The sequence below is a fragment of the Babylonia areolata genome, chromosome 18, assembly GCF_041734735.1.
Source record: "Babylonia areolata isolate BAREFJ2019XMU chromosome 18, ASM4173473v1, whole genome shotgun sequence".
In the NCBI taxonomy this organism is placed as follows: domain Eukaryota; kingdom Metazoa; phylum Mollusca; class Gastropoda; order Neogastropoda; family Buccinidae; genus Babylonia; species Babylonia areolata.
In genome coordinates this window covers 60152805-60168562 of record NC_134893.1, presented here as the reverse complement: position 1 = coordinate 60168562, position 15758 = coordinate 60152805, and the positions used below count along the sequence as shown (strand labels likewise).

Here is a 15758-nt window from a genome sequence, read left to right as displayed (position 1 = left end):
GTTTTTGAGCATTAGCATTTTGAAAAATCGTATTACGAGGACAAAACACAAAACTGAGAAAACAGGAAAAGAAGATGTGCTTGGTACTCACAAGAAATCACACATGTTGATGCTGTTTGAAGCTTTATTTAAGTGAATATAGTACCTAGGTGAAACGGACTATAAAGATTAGATGTTGAAGAAGCAAATTATGTGAAAAAACGAAAATCACAAAAAATCATGATTTTGGTCAAAATTTCACTACCATGTCTGGCCTTACTTGATTTTTCTCTATTTTTTTCTAATTTCCTGTGTTATGGAAAACATGTCATTAAAATTTAAACAAGGAATGCCAAAGATTTCCTTCACCACAGCTGATTGGTTAGAGTTATATTGATGTGTCACTGGAATGCACAGGAAAGATAAACCGACCAAAATGACCAGGTATAGCTGAAAGCCAGTGCAATTCATAATGCACAAGGTAATTTTAGAGTGTGAGGCAAGGGTGTGAGTGATATGTTGTCATTAGATAAAAGATCTTGTTTGTCCTTGTTACTCAGAATAACACCACCAATCGCTGTGGTACAGTGTGATATAATTTTAGTGATGTACATTGTGGTGTGAAAACCAGAACAAAACCAGAACAGTTTGCTTGAGTGAATGAGACGGATGATAAATTGTTGAGATCTGTTAGTGATTAAAACCAATACAGTGTTCGTGAGGGTCTGGATTTGGTTCACACTCTGACCTTTTCTCCCAAGTTTGACTGGAAAATTAAAACTGAGTGTCTAGGTATGAATTCAGTGCCCCTGTTGATGTAAAAGGCTGTGGCGCCTTTGGCCATTATCATTATTATTATTATCATGATGTTATTATTATGATGTTCATAGTAACTAAATTAATCTTCAATATGTTTTATTTGTCACCATTGTCTTTGTCTCTCCAGGCCAGCCACAGACTGTTCCTCCAGGGCACAGGGCACTGCCGGTCCTGGAAGGGAGACCAGCCCCACCTCCCCAACCTCCCCCCACCTCCCCAGCCACCACTTCCCCAAGTGTTGGAGGTAGCTCCTCTCAGGACACCGGCAGCAGTATTACCACCACTACCAGCAGCAGCAGCAACAGCAGCAGTCAAAACAACAACAACAGCAGCAGCAGTACAGCAACACCAGCCAGTGCTGGTGGAGGCAGCAGTGGCAGTCACACCAGCACGGCCACACACCAGTTTGTCCGGCGACGGTCGTCACGACATCGTAACTATATTAGTCGAGCCCAGTTGCATGACATGATAGAGCTGCCAGATGGTTATGGTGAGCGCACCTAGTTTCTTTTCTTTTTATTTATCAATTTTAGATTTTTTGGTTTGATTTTATTTTTTATAACCCATTCACTATAGAACAATGGTTAAATGTAGCCTGAATTTTGAGGCCAAGAACTACTTCTTTTGAGTGGTGAAATACGATTTTACTGAACAAAAAATAGTGCAGTCCAAAGAGGAAGAAGTCCAAATAACCAGTGGTGACCAACATCCTGACCTGTAACCTCAGTCTTGTCTCAGTGAGGTGACAGCCCGTCACCAATGAGTGTACTCGTCAGCAGCAGTCAAAAGGTTTATTGCTGTTATTTACTGTGTGTGAAGCTCTCCTGTATAAGGCACTCTACCCCCATGAAAAGTTCTGGTTTAAGATGAACTCATGTATCAGGTGGGCACTGCCCAGTGATACTGGAAAATAACTTGAACTGTCTGATTGTGGCTGAATGAAACTTAAAAAAAAAAAAATGCATGCTGTGATATTTGCAAGTTGTAAAAGTTCCAGAGCTGAACTTAAGTGAAAAGAAGAAAGAAAAGGATCTGTATTTTAATCAGTTTTTTTAATTTCCTTGTTTTTGTTGATTTTTCATTTTTCAATAACCTGTAGTGTTAGTTTCAGCTTTATAGTTTATAAATTGCAGTGTTTGAATTCTTTACTTTTAGTTTTTATAAACTTGTGTGCACTTAGGCACATGCGTGCATGTACACACATGAAATTGTTGCTTGCTGTGCCATTTCTGGTGACATTTCTTTAGATGAACAGCTGGCTTACATTGCAGTTACAGTGTAATCTGTGTAGAACTTTTGACTGACTGCTTCCTTCTATCCTTCTCTCTCTGTGTCTGTCTCCCTCTCCCCCTCTTTCTGCAAAAGTCATTCCTATAACACCTTTCTGCTAAACCGAAGTGAAATCCAATTAATGCGGCATGAAATTGAAGTGCAAAAACTACTTCTTGTGTACCTGGTGTCATTGACTTTGCTGACCAAAAGTAATGGCGTCCCAAGAGGAAAAGTACAAATATACAAAATGATGACAGACATCCTGACATGTTACTCAGTCTTATCTTAACCCTTTCAGTGCCAAGCCTATTTTATGTAAAGTGACATCTATTTCCCAAGGGATTTTTGGTCACAGGGGGTGATAATTCTTATTTTTACAAAATGAAAACATGCAAACTACAGAGAGAAAGTTTACTTTTCTGAATGGAAAATGAACACACTTTCAGATGATGACAATTTCACATGAATTCAATGATTTTGTGATAGGAAAATTCCTATGATATGGAGATTGCCGTCCTGGGGTACTTTACCCGGGAAGGGGACGGAACTTTTTGTACTGGGGCACTCAGAAAGTTGATTAGTAATAACAGCCTTTCACTGACAAGCATACGGGCCAGCAGCAATCAAAGGTTGAAGAGTAAACCAGGACAGAGTTTTGATGGCTTTTCCGTTTCTTATAGGAAAAAAAAATCGGCCTAGATTTATACAATTTCTTACATGTGTCTACCTTAGCATTGAATGTATTAATTTGGTTCCACCTTGCAGTTAGCTTGTTTATCACTTGACAGTTAAATCCAACTATAAATGTTTGTTTGTTTTCAGAACAACACACAACACAGCAGGGTCAGGTGTACTTTCTTCACACACGCACAGGGATCAGCACGTGGCATGACCCACGAGTACCCAGGTCAGTGAACCTCCGTGTTGTGTGTCTGTAGCAAGTCCCTGGTGTGTGTACAGTGCCCTTTGACCGTCATGTAGAAAGAGAGATCATCAGTGTGCCCAGCCTTGTGTCCTGAAATTTTAGTTTACTACTTCTGGGAGGTTACCGGCTGTAGCTACTTTCGTTTTCTCAGCATAGGCGGATAGTAGCTTGCACAGGTCAGGAATCGGACTCCCTGCAGGAGTCTGCACTAGTGGGTCACAGTAAGTGTGTTAGATAAACGTAATTTTAGGAAAAAAATTTCCTTTTACTCTACTAACATACATGCCTGTTGTCCCAGAATCCCTGTATTTTTTATGGAAACATATAAAAAGCGATGACAGTTCCAGATGTTACAGCGGTGGGCTGCGTATTACAGGGAAAAAAACAAAGACATAAAAATAAATGGGGTCACCTTTTCTTGCGGGTGGACTAACCTTACAGGGTATGGGAAGTTGCAATTTGAACAGTGTCTGCATATGGGGAAGTCCACAACCAGCCGTGAGAGAGCTGAAGTCAAGAGAAAGCGCTCTCCACTGAAAAACTGGCTTGCTGAGTGAATCTCTAAGATTGATGAAGATGATGGAGGGCGAACCTCACTGTGGAGAAAACAAATTTAAAAAGCTGCTGCCAGACCTTCAGGGAAGAATACAAAGAATGGTGGCCATGTCTACATGAAGGACAGAAAGGGGGAAAATTTGGTGCATTCTCTGCATGTATGAACACTTCATCAGTCATGATGGCCATGATGAGTGTTGACATTACCTTGAATAAAAAATTTAAAAAAAGAAAAGAAAAAGGATATTTTGTGTTCCTGAAAATAATTAGAAATTATACTTCATTCTGGATTTTTTACATCATGTTTTCCTGATGGTAGGCATATATTGTCTGCACTGTCGGCACTCTGTTGAGTTGATATGAGTTGTGATGGTCACACATTTCTGAACTAGAAAACTGTGATACACACAATGTAAATTGCTGAATTGAGTGTGTTGATGTGCACACACGCTGAGTTGTGCCAAACTCAGAGCCATTGTTTACCAACATTATGCCAGAAATTCAGGTTCTTGTTTACTTCTGGATTGTGAGAAGGTACATGTGATCCTTCTGTATATGTTTATGCTAAAGGTATGTTTGTGTGTGTGTGTGTGTGTGCATATGTGTGTGTTTTGTGTGTGTGTGTGTGTGTGTGTGTGTGTGTGTGTGCATATGATTATGTGTGTGTTTTGTGTGTGTGTGTGTGTGTCTGTGTGTGCATATGTGTGTGTTGTGTGTGTGCATGTGCATGCTTGTGTGGGTGTGCTTGTTTGCATGTGCATGCTTGTGTGGGAGTATGTGTGTGTGTGTGCACATGCGTGTGTTTGTTTGTATCTTGACAAACAGTGATCTGTTTCTTTGTGCCTGTCATGCTGGTGTTTTCTCATGCTGTTGGGAGGTGTAGTGTTAACAAACTGGAGCAAACACTCTGCACTGATCTTGGAACCTTACAAAATAATGTTTATTTCATTTGTTTCCCATTACAGTCTTGCTGTCTCTGTCCCTCTTTCTTCCAGTACTCTCTTTCCCTCACTCATTTTCCCATTCGCCCTCTCTTTTGTTTCGTCCCTCATCCCACCACTCTGTCTCTTGCTATCTGTCTCTTCTTTTCCTGTCTCTTCTGTGCTGTGATTTGTTTATCTTCGTATCTGTGTAGCAGCTGAGCTAACACTGGTGTTTTCTTCAGCCACCACGACAGCTAGAGAAGTTCACATTGCAAGATTATTGATGCATATTGATTAAAAGACTTCTTGCTTCCTTCCAGAGGCAGTGGTAGTTCAGAGTTAAAGTCCATAACATAGCATGTCAGAAGAAAAAGTTTTGGGCATGATAGAGATTGTGTCTTATATCTGATCTTCATGGTTTACTCTGAAGTTCAAGGTCAGAGGTGTAAGGTCAAGAGCAAAACATAGCACAATAGAAGCTCATCATCAGTGATACTAAGCCCAGGTCTTAAATCTAACCTTCCTGGCACTTTGAACAGTTATCAGTCATGGCCAGGTCATGAATCCATTTGAAATGAGGTCAGAAGTCAAGGTCACAGGATGATGAATATTTCTCTTGAGATGATTCACTGTCTTGTGGTTAATTTTTCTTTTCATTTCTCTTTGTAATTCTTATGTTTGATTTAGCTGTTGCTTCTCTAATCTGAGGAGTTTTGAATGCTTCGTATCTTATCTTCTAGTTTTAGTTTTTGTTATGTTTATGTTTTGGAATTATGTGCAGAATTCGATCAGGGCAAACCTGTTCTTGTTTTGGATTCTTCAGCATTTGCATTACAGGAGATGTTGAATTTCTACTTTTCGTAAAAGTTCTTGCTTCTGGACTTTCCAGATCAAGTAGAATTGTGGAGAAAAATCCTCCTCATTTCAGTCAGCTAGTCAGTGTGTGGTCTGGCTTCCAATCCTGACCGCCATTCCCGGTCACGTAGAAGATGAGAACAACTACTGGACTTCACCTTTCTTTCTGAAGGACTAGTTTTCAGACCTTTCAGAAATTTAGTGAACCGCTGAAGAAACAGATTGTTAGATTGTTTACTTCTTGGGAAGGTGCTATGCAGTGAACAGACACCAGTGTACTCCATTGGACAGCAGTTGATTTGAAACTGATGATGGGGAATGGGTGCGTTTCTGCCCCGTTATCTGTGAACCCCAAGCCTTAAAAAGCCACATGTGCCACAGCTGTTGTTTTTGGAGCAGAACAAGGGAACCAGGTGTTAAAAAAATGCTGTATATTCTCGGGCACTAAAGTTCGAGGGAAAAAAAATGTAAGGCTGCATTGCATATAAACAGAAGGGATGAGGTAAATGTCTGCCCTTGAAGTTTCTTAAAACTGTTTTCATTCTGCTCTCTGTGTAATTCGGTCTCCTTGAGACATATGTGCCATGTTGTGGGAAGAGTAAAGTGTTTTGTTGACAACAAATGATAGCAAGGCTGACGGCTGTACAAATAAACCTTGGGACACATACAGTGGGTTCTTGGCCAGGACTCAGAAATTGTACACTGAGGCAGGGAGCTGGCCTTGTTTGCTCCTGTGTTGTTTATTTGCACTTTCAATTTCTGGAATTTCCTGACAGTATGTTTGAATGATTAGGGAGACTGAATATCAGCTGAAATTGATTTAAGAGTGGTTTCTGTTAAGTGTCTTTTTTATATTAAAAAACAAGCATTATTTTCTTTCTTTCTTTCTTGTTGCCATCATTCTGTCATTCTTTTTTGTTTAACTGGACTCTTTTGTCCTGACCTGTTAAGAGCCAGAAGCAAACTGGAAGCATTCCGGTGATAATGTATACAACACAGCAATACAGATTCTCAATCACTATGTCTGGAAGGTTGCCAAATGTATATTTTGATATTTGGAAGAGGAATGCAGTGTAAGAATCTCAGGAAGTTTGCTTTGGTTTCTGTTTTTCTGCCATTGTCATTCATTATTTATTTTGTTGTCCTTCATTTCTTTCAGTTTCTTTTTTTTTCAATTATTGTGTCTTGATTTTTCTTTTGTTTGCTTCTTTCTCTCAATTTTGTTCGAAACAGGTGAAGAGAGGATATAGATGAAGGGAAAGATGTGCAGTTCCATTTAGTACTTGGTAAACTTTGTTTTAAATGCAACAACTGTTAATCTTTGGCGGGGAACTACTCTTTGGAAAGTGACCACTGTTTCATCTTTAATCTCAGGCACCAGGATTTGAGGGGAAAAATTAATTGCATACAAACATTAAGGTAAATGGCTGCCTTTGAAGTTCCGTTAAGACATTGTAAAACTGTTCTTGTTCAGCTCTCTCTCTCAGTCTCTGTCTCTGATTCAGCCTGCTGGATGTGTGAATGCCAAGTCGCAGGAGGAGTTAAATGTCTTGTTGACAAGAAATGATAGCAGGGCCAGCGAATGCACAGACATTGGCCTGCAGTTGTTTTTGGCAAGGACTGAGGCAGGAAGCTGGTCTTGCTTGATTCTGTGTCTGTGTGCTGTCAAACTCTGGAAGGGTGCCCGGTTGTATTTTGTTAATGGTTGTGGAAATTAAAGATCAGATGAATTTGATGTGCGAGTTTCAGCAAGTCTTAAACGGTGTCTGTTTTTCTTTCTTTTTGTTTCTTTCCTTTCTCTCTCACTTTCCTTCCTCTCTCTCTTTCATTCCTTCCCCTCTCTCTCTTTCTTGCTCTCTTTCTCTTTTTCTTTCTTTCTCTCTTTTTTTCTCTCTCTCTCTTTCTATCTTTTTCTTTCTCTCTCTCTTTCTCTATCTCTTTTATTTTCTCTCTCTTTTTCTTTCTCTCTCTCTCTTTCTTTCTTTCTTTCTCTCTCTGTGTGTCTCTCTTTCTTTCTGTCTCTCTCTCTTTCTTTCTCTCTGTCTTTCTCTCTCTCTCTCTCTTTCTCTCTCTCTCCCTTTCTCTCTCTCTCTCTTTCTCCCTCTGTCTCTCTTTCTCTTTTTCTTTCTCTCTCTCTCTTTTTCTTTCTTTCTTTCTCTCTCTCTCTCTCTCTCTCTCTCTCTCTGTGTCTCTCTCTGTCTCTGTCTTTCTGTCTCTCTGTGTGTTCCTCACTAACCAAGAGCAGGAACCACTTCAGAGACATTGAACAGGACACAGCACAACCACCACCCAACATGGAAGGTAACATCTGCACTGCTTGTTTCAAATTCCTTTGCTTATATATATGTATACAGAATTACAGGAGACATGGGTTTCCTCCATTTCCAAAATGACTTACTTCTGGACCATCTTTCCAGATCTGGTGGAACTGTGAAGGATGTCTTTGACTTTTCTCTTCTTCAGGACCAGCTTACAAAAGCATACCATCTTCCTGGGTCAGGTTGAAGATGAAATAGTGTGCTTTTCTCTTATGAATTTTAAGATTGACATAACATTCAAATGGCTTTCCATATTTAGTACTTAAACCCAAGGGAATAAATGTGGGACTGGTGACTTTCTGGGAATTTGGAAAGTGCTTCGCAGTTTCCAGGCTGCCAGTGTGATCCTTGAGACAGACTGTAATTGGAAACAGGGTAACAGATGGTAGTTCTGTACAAAGTGAATCTCAAGTCTTGAAAGCCCCACATGTTATCTATAAATTGGAGCCAAGGAGCTAGGCCATGGAACGGGACTGGGGTTTTGAAAAAAAAGAAGAAAAAAAAAGAGGAAAACTTACCTGCATTTAAACAGAAGGGATGAGGTAAATGACTGCCCTTGAAGTTTCTTAAAACTGTTTTCGTTCTGCTCTCTGTGTAATTCGGTCTCCTTGAGACATATGTGCCATGTTGTGGTAAGAGTAATGTATTTTGTTGACAACAAATGATAGCAAGGCTGATGGCTGCACAAATAAACCTTGGGACACATACAGTAGATTCTTGGCCAGGGATCAGAAATTGTATACTGAGGCAGGGATCTGGCCTGGTTTGCTTCTGTGGTGTTTGTTTTTGCTGTCAACTTTTGGAAGGGTGCCCAGAAGTACTTTTAAATGTTCAGGAAGATTAAACATATTTCAGATGAATTTGACAAAGGAATCTCAGTTTGCTTTAGATTATGCTTGTCTTTCTGTCTTTACCTTCCGTATTGTTGATCTTTCTTTCTTTCTTTCCTTCATTGCTTTTAGGGTACATATCTCTGTATCTTGATTGTAGATTGGAGGTTCATAAAGATAATGTTGGATTATGAAATCAGGGGGAGAGAGTGTTCAAATGTGGAGGTAATATTTTTATACTGAAATGAATTTGCAGAGATCTGACAGCATTGGCAAGATGGGTGGTGTGAATAAACTGTTTCCAGAAGTCTTCCTCTGGCTACTTTTCTAGCATACTCCAGCATGCATGCATGCAGATTTTTTTATGCAGACAGACACACACACACTCAGCTCAAGAACTCACACTTAACTCGTACATGCATTGTAAGTAATGGAACATGTGTGTACATGTTTCAAAGTGCATGTGAATTGTGTCTTCTGTGTGTAGTTTAGTCTGCTTGAGACATATGTGCCATGCTGTTGGAAGAGTGCCAGTCCCACATACAGAAAGAGCATGTTCATGTTATAGAACAACGCAGACCCATGTGAATGAGGTATCTGCACTTTACTAAGATTCCCATCTCCCCTTCCCTTCCCTCCCAACTCTCCCACACCACACACACACACACTCGCACATCTCCATCTCCGCCACATCCTCCTTCCCTTACACCCCGACATCCTCTTTTTGACTGACGTCAGGTTTACTGGCAGTTACAACACTGCGAGGAATGCTGGCAATGTGTCATGAGTACAGATTGCCTGTCAGATATAGTCCCCTTCTATCAGCTCCTGGACGTGAATAGCAGTGCTATTTTGAAAGGAGTGATGTGTCGCTGATAATGGGAATGATTGAAACCAAGAGCGTACAACTGGAACATGAGTTGTGGACACGCTTGTCAGGGGGTGAGCATGATCCAAGCAACGTAATTCAGGATGTGTTTCCTTTCATGTTTTGGGGTGGCATAAATCAAAACATACACTATTTTAGGATGTGTTTCCTCTCTTGTTTTGGGGAGAAATAAATCAAAACATGTAGTTAGTTACCATGACTGGAGAGGAGGTAGTGGTGTGGATGCTCAGTCAAGCTATTTTTCATCAGGGTGTTTGTGTATCAAAGTAAAACTGTGAAACGTTTATGAAGCAGTTATAAAAATTAACAACCTTGTTTTATGCAGTGAAAAACATAAGGTCCAGCAGTCACCATTTCTTCTTTTTTTGTGTGCAGTCTTTTTTCTTCTTTTTTTTTCTGTGTGTGTGTGTGTTTGTGTGTGTGTTTTCACATTTGAGTTCAGTTGATATCAGTTGTGTTTTCCAGTAATATTTGATAAAAGGTGGACATATTTAAAGGGCTCACAAATAAAGAAGGAAGTAAGAATGAAATAAATAGAGAAAGCAATTAACAAATAAGTAAATGTAAAAAAAAAGAGAGCATATCTTTATTATTGTCCTTTGAATTTTCAAACGTGATTTTGTAAAGTATATATAAAAAAAAATCCAGTTCTGATTACATGAAAAATCGGTGATGCTTACACATACAGGTAAAGGTTTATCTAAGCTCATTTTACAACAGCACAGTTGTGTTCAGTGATACATAACAGTGTTGGGCAGAATGGAGTAGAGAACATATTGATCACCACCTTTATTTTGTTTGCAAACAATTGTAGTTTAAAAAGAGTTAGGCTGCAATCAGTTCTAACTGGCCCATTGTTTATGAAAAAGTTGCTTTGTAAATGAATTTTATTGTTCCTGAAAAGTTTTGGTTAAAAAACAACAACAACTGAATTAACATGTTACAGTTGAACATCTTTTCAAAAATTCATTACCAAAGAGAAGGGTCATTAGCTCCAGACTCAGAAATCTTTTGTTTTTTCCCCCATCCTTCATAAACTCCAAACTGAGTTCCCGGTTTGTTGGATTTGCACCGGCTGGGGTATTCATCTCCCTATCATCTCTCTGTCATTTGTCTCTCCATTAGGCCCCATCTCTTTCCCCACCCCCACCTCCTGAGCTACCTTCCACTTCCTGCCATGCTGTGGGATTCCCCTGTGAAGGTATTAAATGTCATGCCTGCAGATGGTTGCATGGGTGAAAGGAGTGGATCAGAAGGGAGATAAGCAGGGAGATGCAGAGAGGCCCCCACACTGCCTCCTGTGAAGTGGCTCCCCCAGCTCAGCTGATAAGCCATGGTAACTGGTGGGGTGTGTAATGGGCATGAAGATAACACAGCCCTGCATCGGTGGTCCCCCCCTGGCTGGCAGACAGGGGTGGTGGTGGGGGGTGTAGGTGTGGCAACAAGCTTTCAGTGTTGTCACTGTTGAATGGAGAGGCAGGTGGAACAGGAGATAGGGCAGCAGTAATGCTGACGCTGTGATTTCAGGGAGCTGTTATCTTTCACCAAGGGTGGAAGCAGAGTTTTGATTCTGGCGCTGAAGATGGATGACACAGGGATGGGTGGGTGCGGCAGGAAGGCACAATGCCAGTGCTGTGATTTAATGACTGCTGTTACTGTTTGTCGTAGTAAACATCGACATGTCTGCTATTCTGTAAACATTCTGGCAAATCAGTCATTCTCATTTGTATTAGAAACAGTCTGACCTGTCTGGCACTCCCGTAGCTCATAGTAAACATTCTGACATGTCTGTCATTCCCATCTGTCATAGTAAACATTCTGATGTGTTTGTCACTCCCATCTGTCATAGTAAACATTCTGACTTGTTTGTCACTCCCATCTGTCATAGTAAACATTCTGACATGTCTGTCACTCCCATCTGTCATGGTAAAGATTCTGACATGTCTGTCACTCCCATCTGTCATAGTAAAGATTCTGACATGTCTGTCACTCCCATCTGTCATAGTAAACATTCTGACATGTCTGTCACTCTCATCTGTCATAGTAAACATTCTGACATGTCTGTCACTCCCATATGTCATAGTGAACATCTGACATGTTTGTCACTCCCATCTGTCATAGTAAACATTCTGACAAGTCTGCTGTTCCCACCTGTCATCGTAAAGATTCTGACAGGTCTGTCACTCCCATATGTCATAGCGAACATCTGACATGTCTGTCACTCCCATCTGTCATAGCGAACATCTGACATGTCTGTCACTCCCATCTGTCATAGCGAACATCTGACATGTCTGTCACTCCCATCTGTCATAGCGAACATCTGACAGGTCTGTCACTCCCATATGTCATAGCGAACATCTGACATGTCTGTCACTCCCATCTGTCATAGTAAACATTCTGACAAGTTTGCAGTGCTGTTCCTATACTGTAAGACACCGCAAACAATTTTACAGAGGTGCTAGAAGTGGTTTTGTCTGAAGTTTTATTTGAGAGGGCATGGTGAAAAGAAATGTTCAGATTATCCTTTTACCTTCAAGAAAGCATTCAAGTTTGAGTTCAGCATCTTTTCTTAGGACATTGTGTTTCTCTCTCTCTCTCTCTCTCTCTCTCTCTCTCTCTCTCTACAAGACTGTTTAAACATGTCTCTTAGTTCACTTCTCCAATCAAACAACAAGCACAAGCAGAGAAATTTCCATGTATCAAAATTTATTTTCCATGCGATCAAAAGGAGAAATCATATACTCAGCCCTAATTAAGTAGAATTAATGTCAAGTCCATGAACATTATGATATTGTGTCATCTTGGTGGCGCGGACGTGGACGTGTCCTTAAAGCCTGCGCAATGGAATTTTTAGGTGGAGTGCAGTGTGCGCAGTACTGGCCCCACCCTTTACACCCGTGGTTCATCTGCCATAGCCTAGCAAGCTGGGACGGTGACAGTGAGGTCCTCAGGTCGTAGGTTTTATATCAGACTGTCCTTGTCCTAGCCTCTGGCTCAAAAACCTTCCTCGGAGGCACGGGGGCGCGGCTACTGAAAGTCGGGACATGGCCATGGACCCAGGGTCAAAGCATGTTGAGACTGTCCTGCATTCCTTAGCACTTCATGGGTTTTACTTCAGACTTTTCCTTGTCTTAGATGGACTGCCTTCCCAGGCTGTCGAGCTCCATCTGCCCACATGTGACAGGTAGCACAGGGTTACATGGTACCTGTGGCAGGTAGAGACCTGACCTGACATGCTGTGTCATCTAGTCAAGTGTTATAATACCCCTTCCCATGCCCACCCCCAGTCCCCTGGTTTTGAATTGTGGTCCATGGCCAAAGTTCAATTAAAACAATTTTGTTAGTTCATTCGTTCTCTCTCTCTCTCTCTCTCTCTCTCCCTCTCCTTTTCTCTCAATTGTGAATCATCAGATGTAAACCTCAGTGGAATCATTTAAAACATCTGATCTGATGTACATGTACAGGAGAGACAAAAAGAAAGGGTCTGTCTCCAGAAATCACCAGACCTGAAAGATGAGAGAAGAAAAATAGATGGATTATAAGATAACCTACAGCTCTCTGGTCCCCTCCCCCCCTACCCCCCACACACCCTCCTCTTAGCTGAAAAAACTGTGTAAAAACACACCCAGTGTAGCAGATGCAATGGACCAGATGTAGTGGGAAAGAGAGGAGAAAAGGGCAGAGGGAGGGAGTTTCAGATATTTGTGCTTTCACACATTTTGGAGCTGCCTCCAAAGAAAATACTGCATTTGTATAGAGTCATGGATGTATGAAAAAGTTTCTGAAAAATGAAAGAACCATTCCCTGGGTTGGAAAAATCGCGGGAAAATAGTTGGAAAAATCGTGGAAATAGTTGGAAAAATTGTGGGAAAATAGGTTTTTCCTTTCAGGGTTAGGAAAAGTCTTGAGTTTTGATAGAACAATTGATCCTGATCCTATTTGCGGATCTCTTTTGTCAGTGATGTTCACGATTATATATATATAAATATATATATATATATATTAATAATAATTTATTTGTTTATTTATTCAGTTTGGCTTTGTGTTTAGATGATTAGCATTTTGGTCTGGTATTATCACATACACTCTCATTCTCCCCTTATTTCTTTCTCTCCCACACATATACACTCACTCTCTCTCTCTCTCTCTCTCTCTCTCTCTCTCTCTCTCTCTCTCTCTTTATCTGTCTCTGTCTCTGTCTTTGTCTGTCTGTCTGTCTCTCTCAAAATACCAGGGATGGGGGGTGTTGAGTTTCCAGCAGCAGTGGGAACTCTGCCAGCATATGTGCCAGTTGCATCAGTTGCATTCTAGCTCAGCCTGTTAGAAAACAATGCACATGTGCACAATACACCTCAGCTTATATATGATATTTATAACAGGTCCTCTCCTCTTTCCCTGCCTTCCACCACTTCTGTAGTTGTTGTAGGGCAGTTGTAAGAGCTTCCCCTACCCCACCCCACTACAAGGCTCCCTCCTTGCTCCCTTCATCCAGACTCCCTTCCCCTCCAATTTACATGCTTGCTGATTTTAGGCAGATGCTTTGCGTTGGTGTTTGTGAGGTTTTTGTGCGATATGTGGAATTACTAGATTGGGTGGGGCGTGGTTGAGGGATTGTCTAGAATAGATGCAGGTATGAGTGTTTACTCTTGACAGGGGTGTTTCAGGGAGGGATGAGGCTAAAGGGGAAGAGGGGGGTGAGGAGGGATGAGGTGGGTTTTTTTCGCTCCCTGTAAAGTGTAATGTTAACATTGGAGAAAGGAAAAGAGTTTGGGGGGAAGGGGGTGTGCCTGTGTTGTGGTGTTATTGATCTAATGGCTGGCGAAATAATGTGTTTGGATAGTTTTCTTTTGACAGTATCATTATGTCATAAAAAGTAATATAAGCGTATACATTTATGTATCTATCAGAGTAGACTTCTTTTACAGAATTTGGCCAGAGGACAACACTCTGGTCGCAGTGGGTTCTTTTTCAGTGCACCGAGTGCGTGCTGCACATGGAACCTTGGTTTACCGTCCAGTCAGAATGACTAGATGCTTAGCTTGATTTTCCAGTCAGGCTTGGGAGAAAGGGCGAGATTGGGATTAGAACCCAGACCCTCAGGTTTCTGAATCCCTCAGCTTCTTTCTCTGTCTTCATGTCATTGTCACTCCCTCCCTCTGTAACTCACTCTCTCCCCCTGTTTAGTGTGTGTGTGTGTGCACGCGCGTGTGCGCACCTCTATTTCTGTGTATATCACTGTCCTCCTCCTCTTACTGGCTCCCTCCCTTTGTCTGTCTGTGTCTTTCTAGTGTATGTCACTGTCTCCCCTTCCCTCTTTTTACCCCCCCCCCTCCCCACCCATCCCTCTTTTCCTCCTCTCTTTCCTTGTATGTCACTGTCTCTTCTGTTTATGACTCTTTCTCCCACTCACTGTGTGTGCGTCTGTGTGTGTGTGTGTGTGTGTGTGTGTGTGTGTGTCTCCCTCTCCCTCTCTGTGTTTGTCTCTACCCATCTCTATGAGTCTGCCCCCCTTCTGTCTGTGTATCTGTCACTCATCCCCCCCCCTCCCCCTCTCTCCATGTATGTCAGTTATCACTGTCTCTCCTGTGAATGTCTCACTTTCAGTGTCTCTTTCAGTCTTTGCTCCTCTCCTTCTATGTTTATCTGTTTATCATTGTTTCTGAGAAAGCACAAGCTCACCACACACACACATGTATGCACACCTGTGTAAACACTTGCACCTGCACATGTTAACACAGACACATCTTGAAGTTGAGATGTCATGTCCCCATTACTGAGGTTTTACGTTGTGTAAGGAGAACTGAGTGCTCAGAACCATCTTCAGGAGATACTCCCCTCCCCCCCCGCCCCTCGTCCGATATCACTCCCTTCACCCCTCCTTTCACCCCCTCCATCCAGCCTCTCTCTCCCCACACCCCCACCCCTTTTCACTCAGTTTCCCTTCCCACCCCATGCATTGCCAGTGAGCGGCTCAGTCTTCAAGACAAACTTTATTGGATGATTTTGGATTAGAATTGAATCTTCCTGATAAAATTGTTTCCTTTCAATTCATGGAATATCCTGGCATCAGGCAGACCAGAGAGAGACGGACTGGAAGTATTGGCTTTCTCACTGTTCAGGAAATGTTAGCAACAAGGGTACAGAGGCATCAGAAGAAGGGATTAGGTGATAGGTTAAATAGGTGAGTGGTTTGAGCAGTGAACATTAGTTCTGTGAGGTCTGTGGTTTGAATCCTGGTAGCATCTGGCAGGTGAAAGGTGATTTTTTTTCCCTCAGTCATCCATATCTATCTATCTGTCTATATCTATATCTATCCGTCTGTCTAGCTGTCTGTCTATCTATATCTATCTCTCTGCACATAATGCATACATACAGACAGATCCACCCGCCCAC

At 41.6% G+C, this 15758-nt stretch overlaps 1 protein-coding gene across 1 annotated transcript in view; it reads left to right on the top strand.

The window, feature by feature from the left end:
- LOC143292958 (E3 ubiquitin-protein ligase SMURF2-like) overlaps positions 1-15758 on the top strand; it is a 59134-nt gene that overhangs the window by 24743 nt on the left and 18633 nt on the right. The window contains 3 exon segments of the mRNA XM_076603679.1: positions 926-974; positions 976-1288; positions 2893-2977. Of these exon segments, the coding sequence (XP_076459794.1) occupies positions 926-974; positions 976-1288; positions 2893-2977 (447 nt within the window).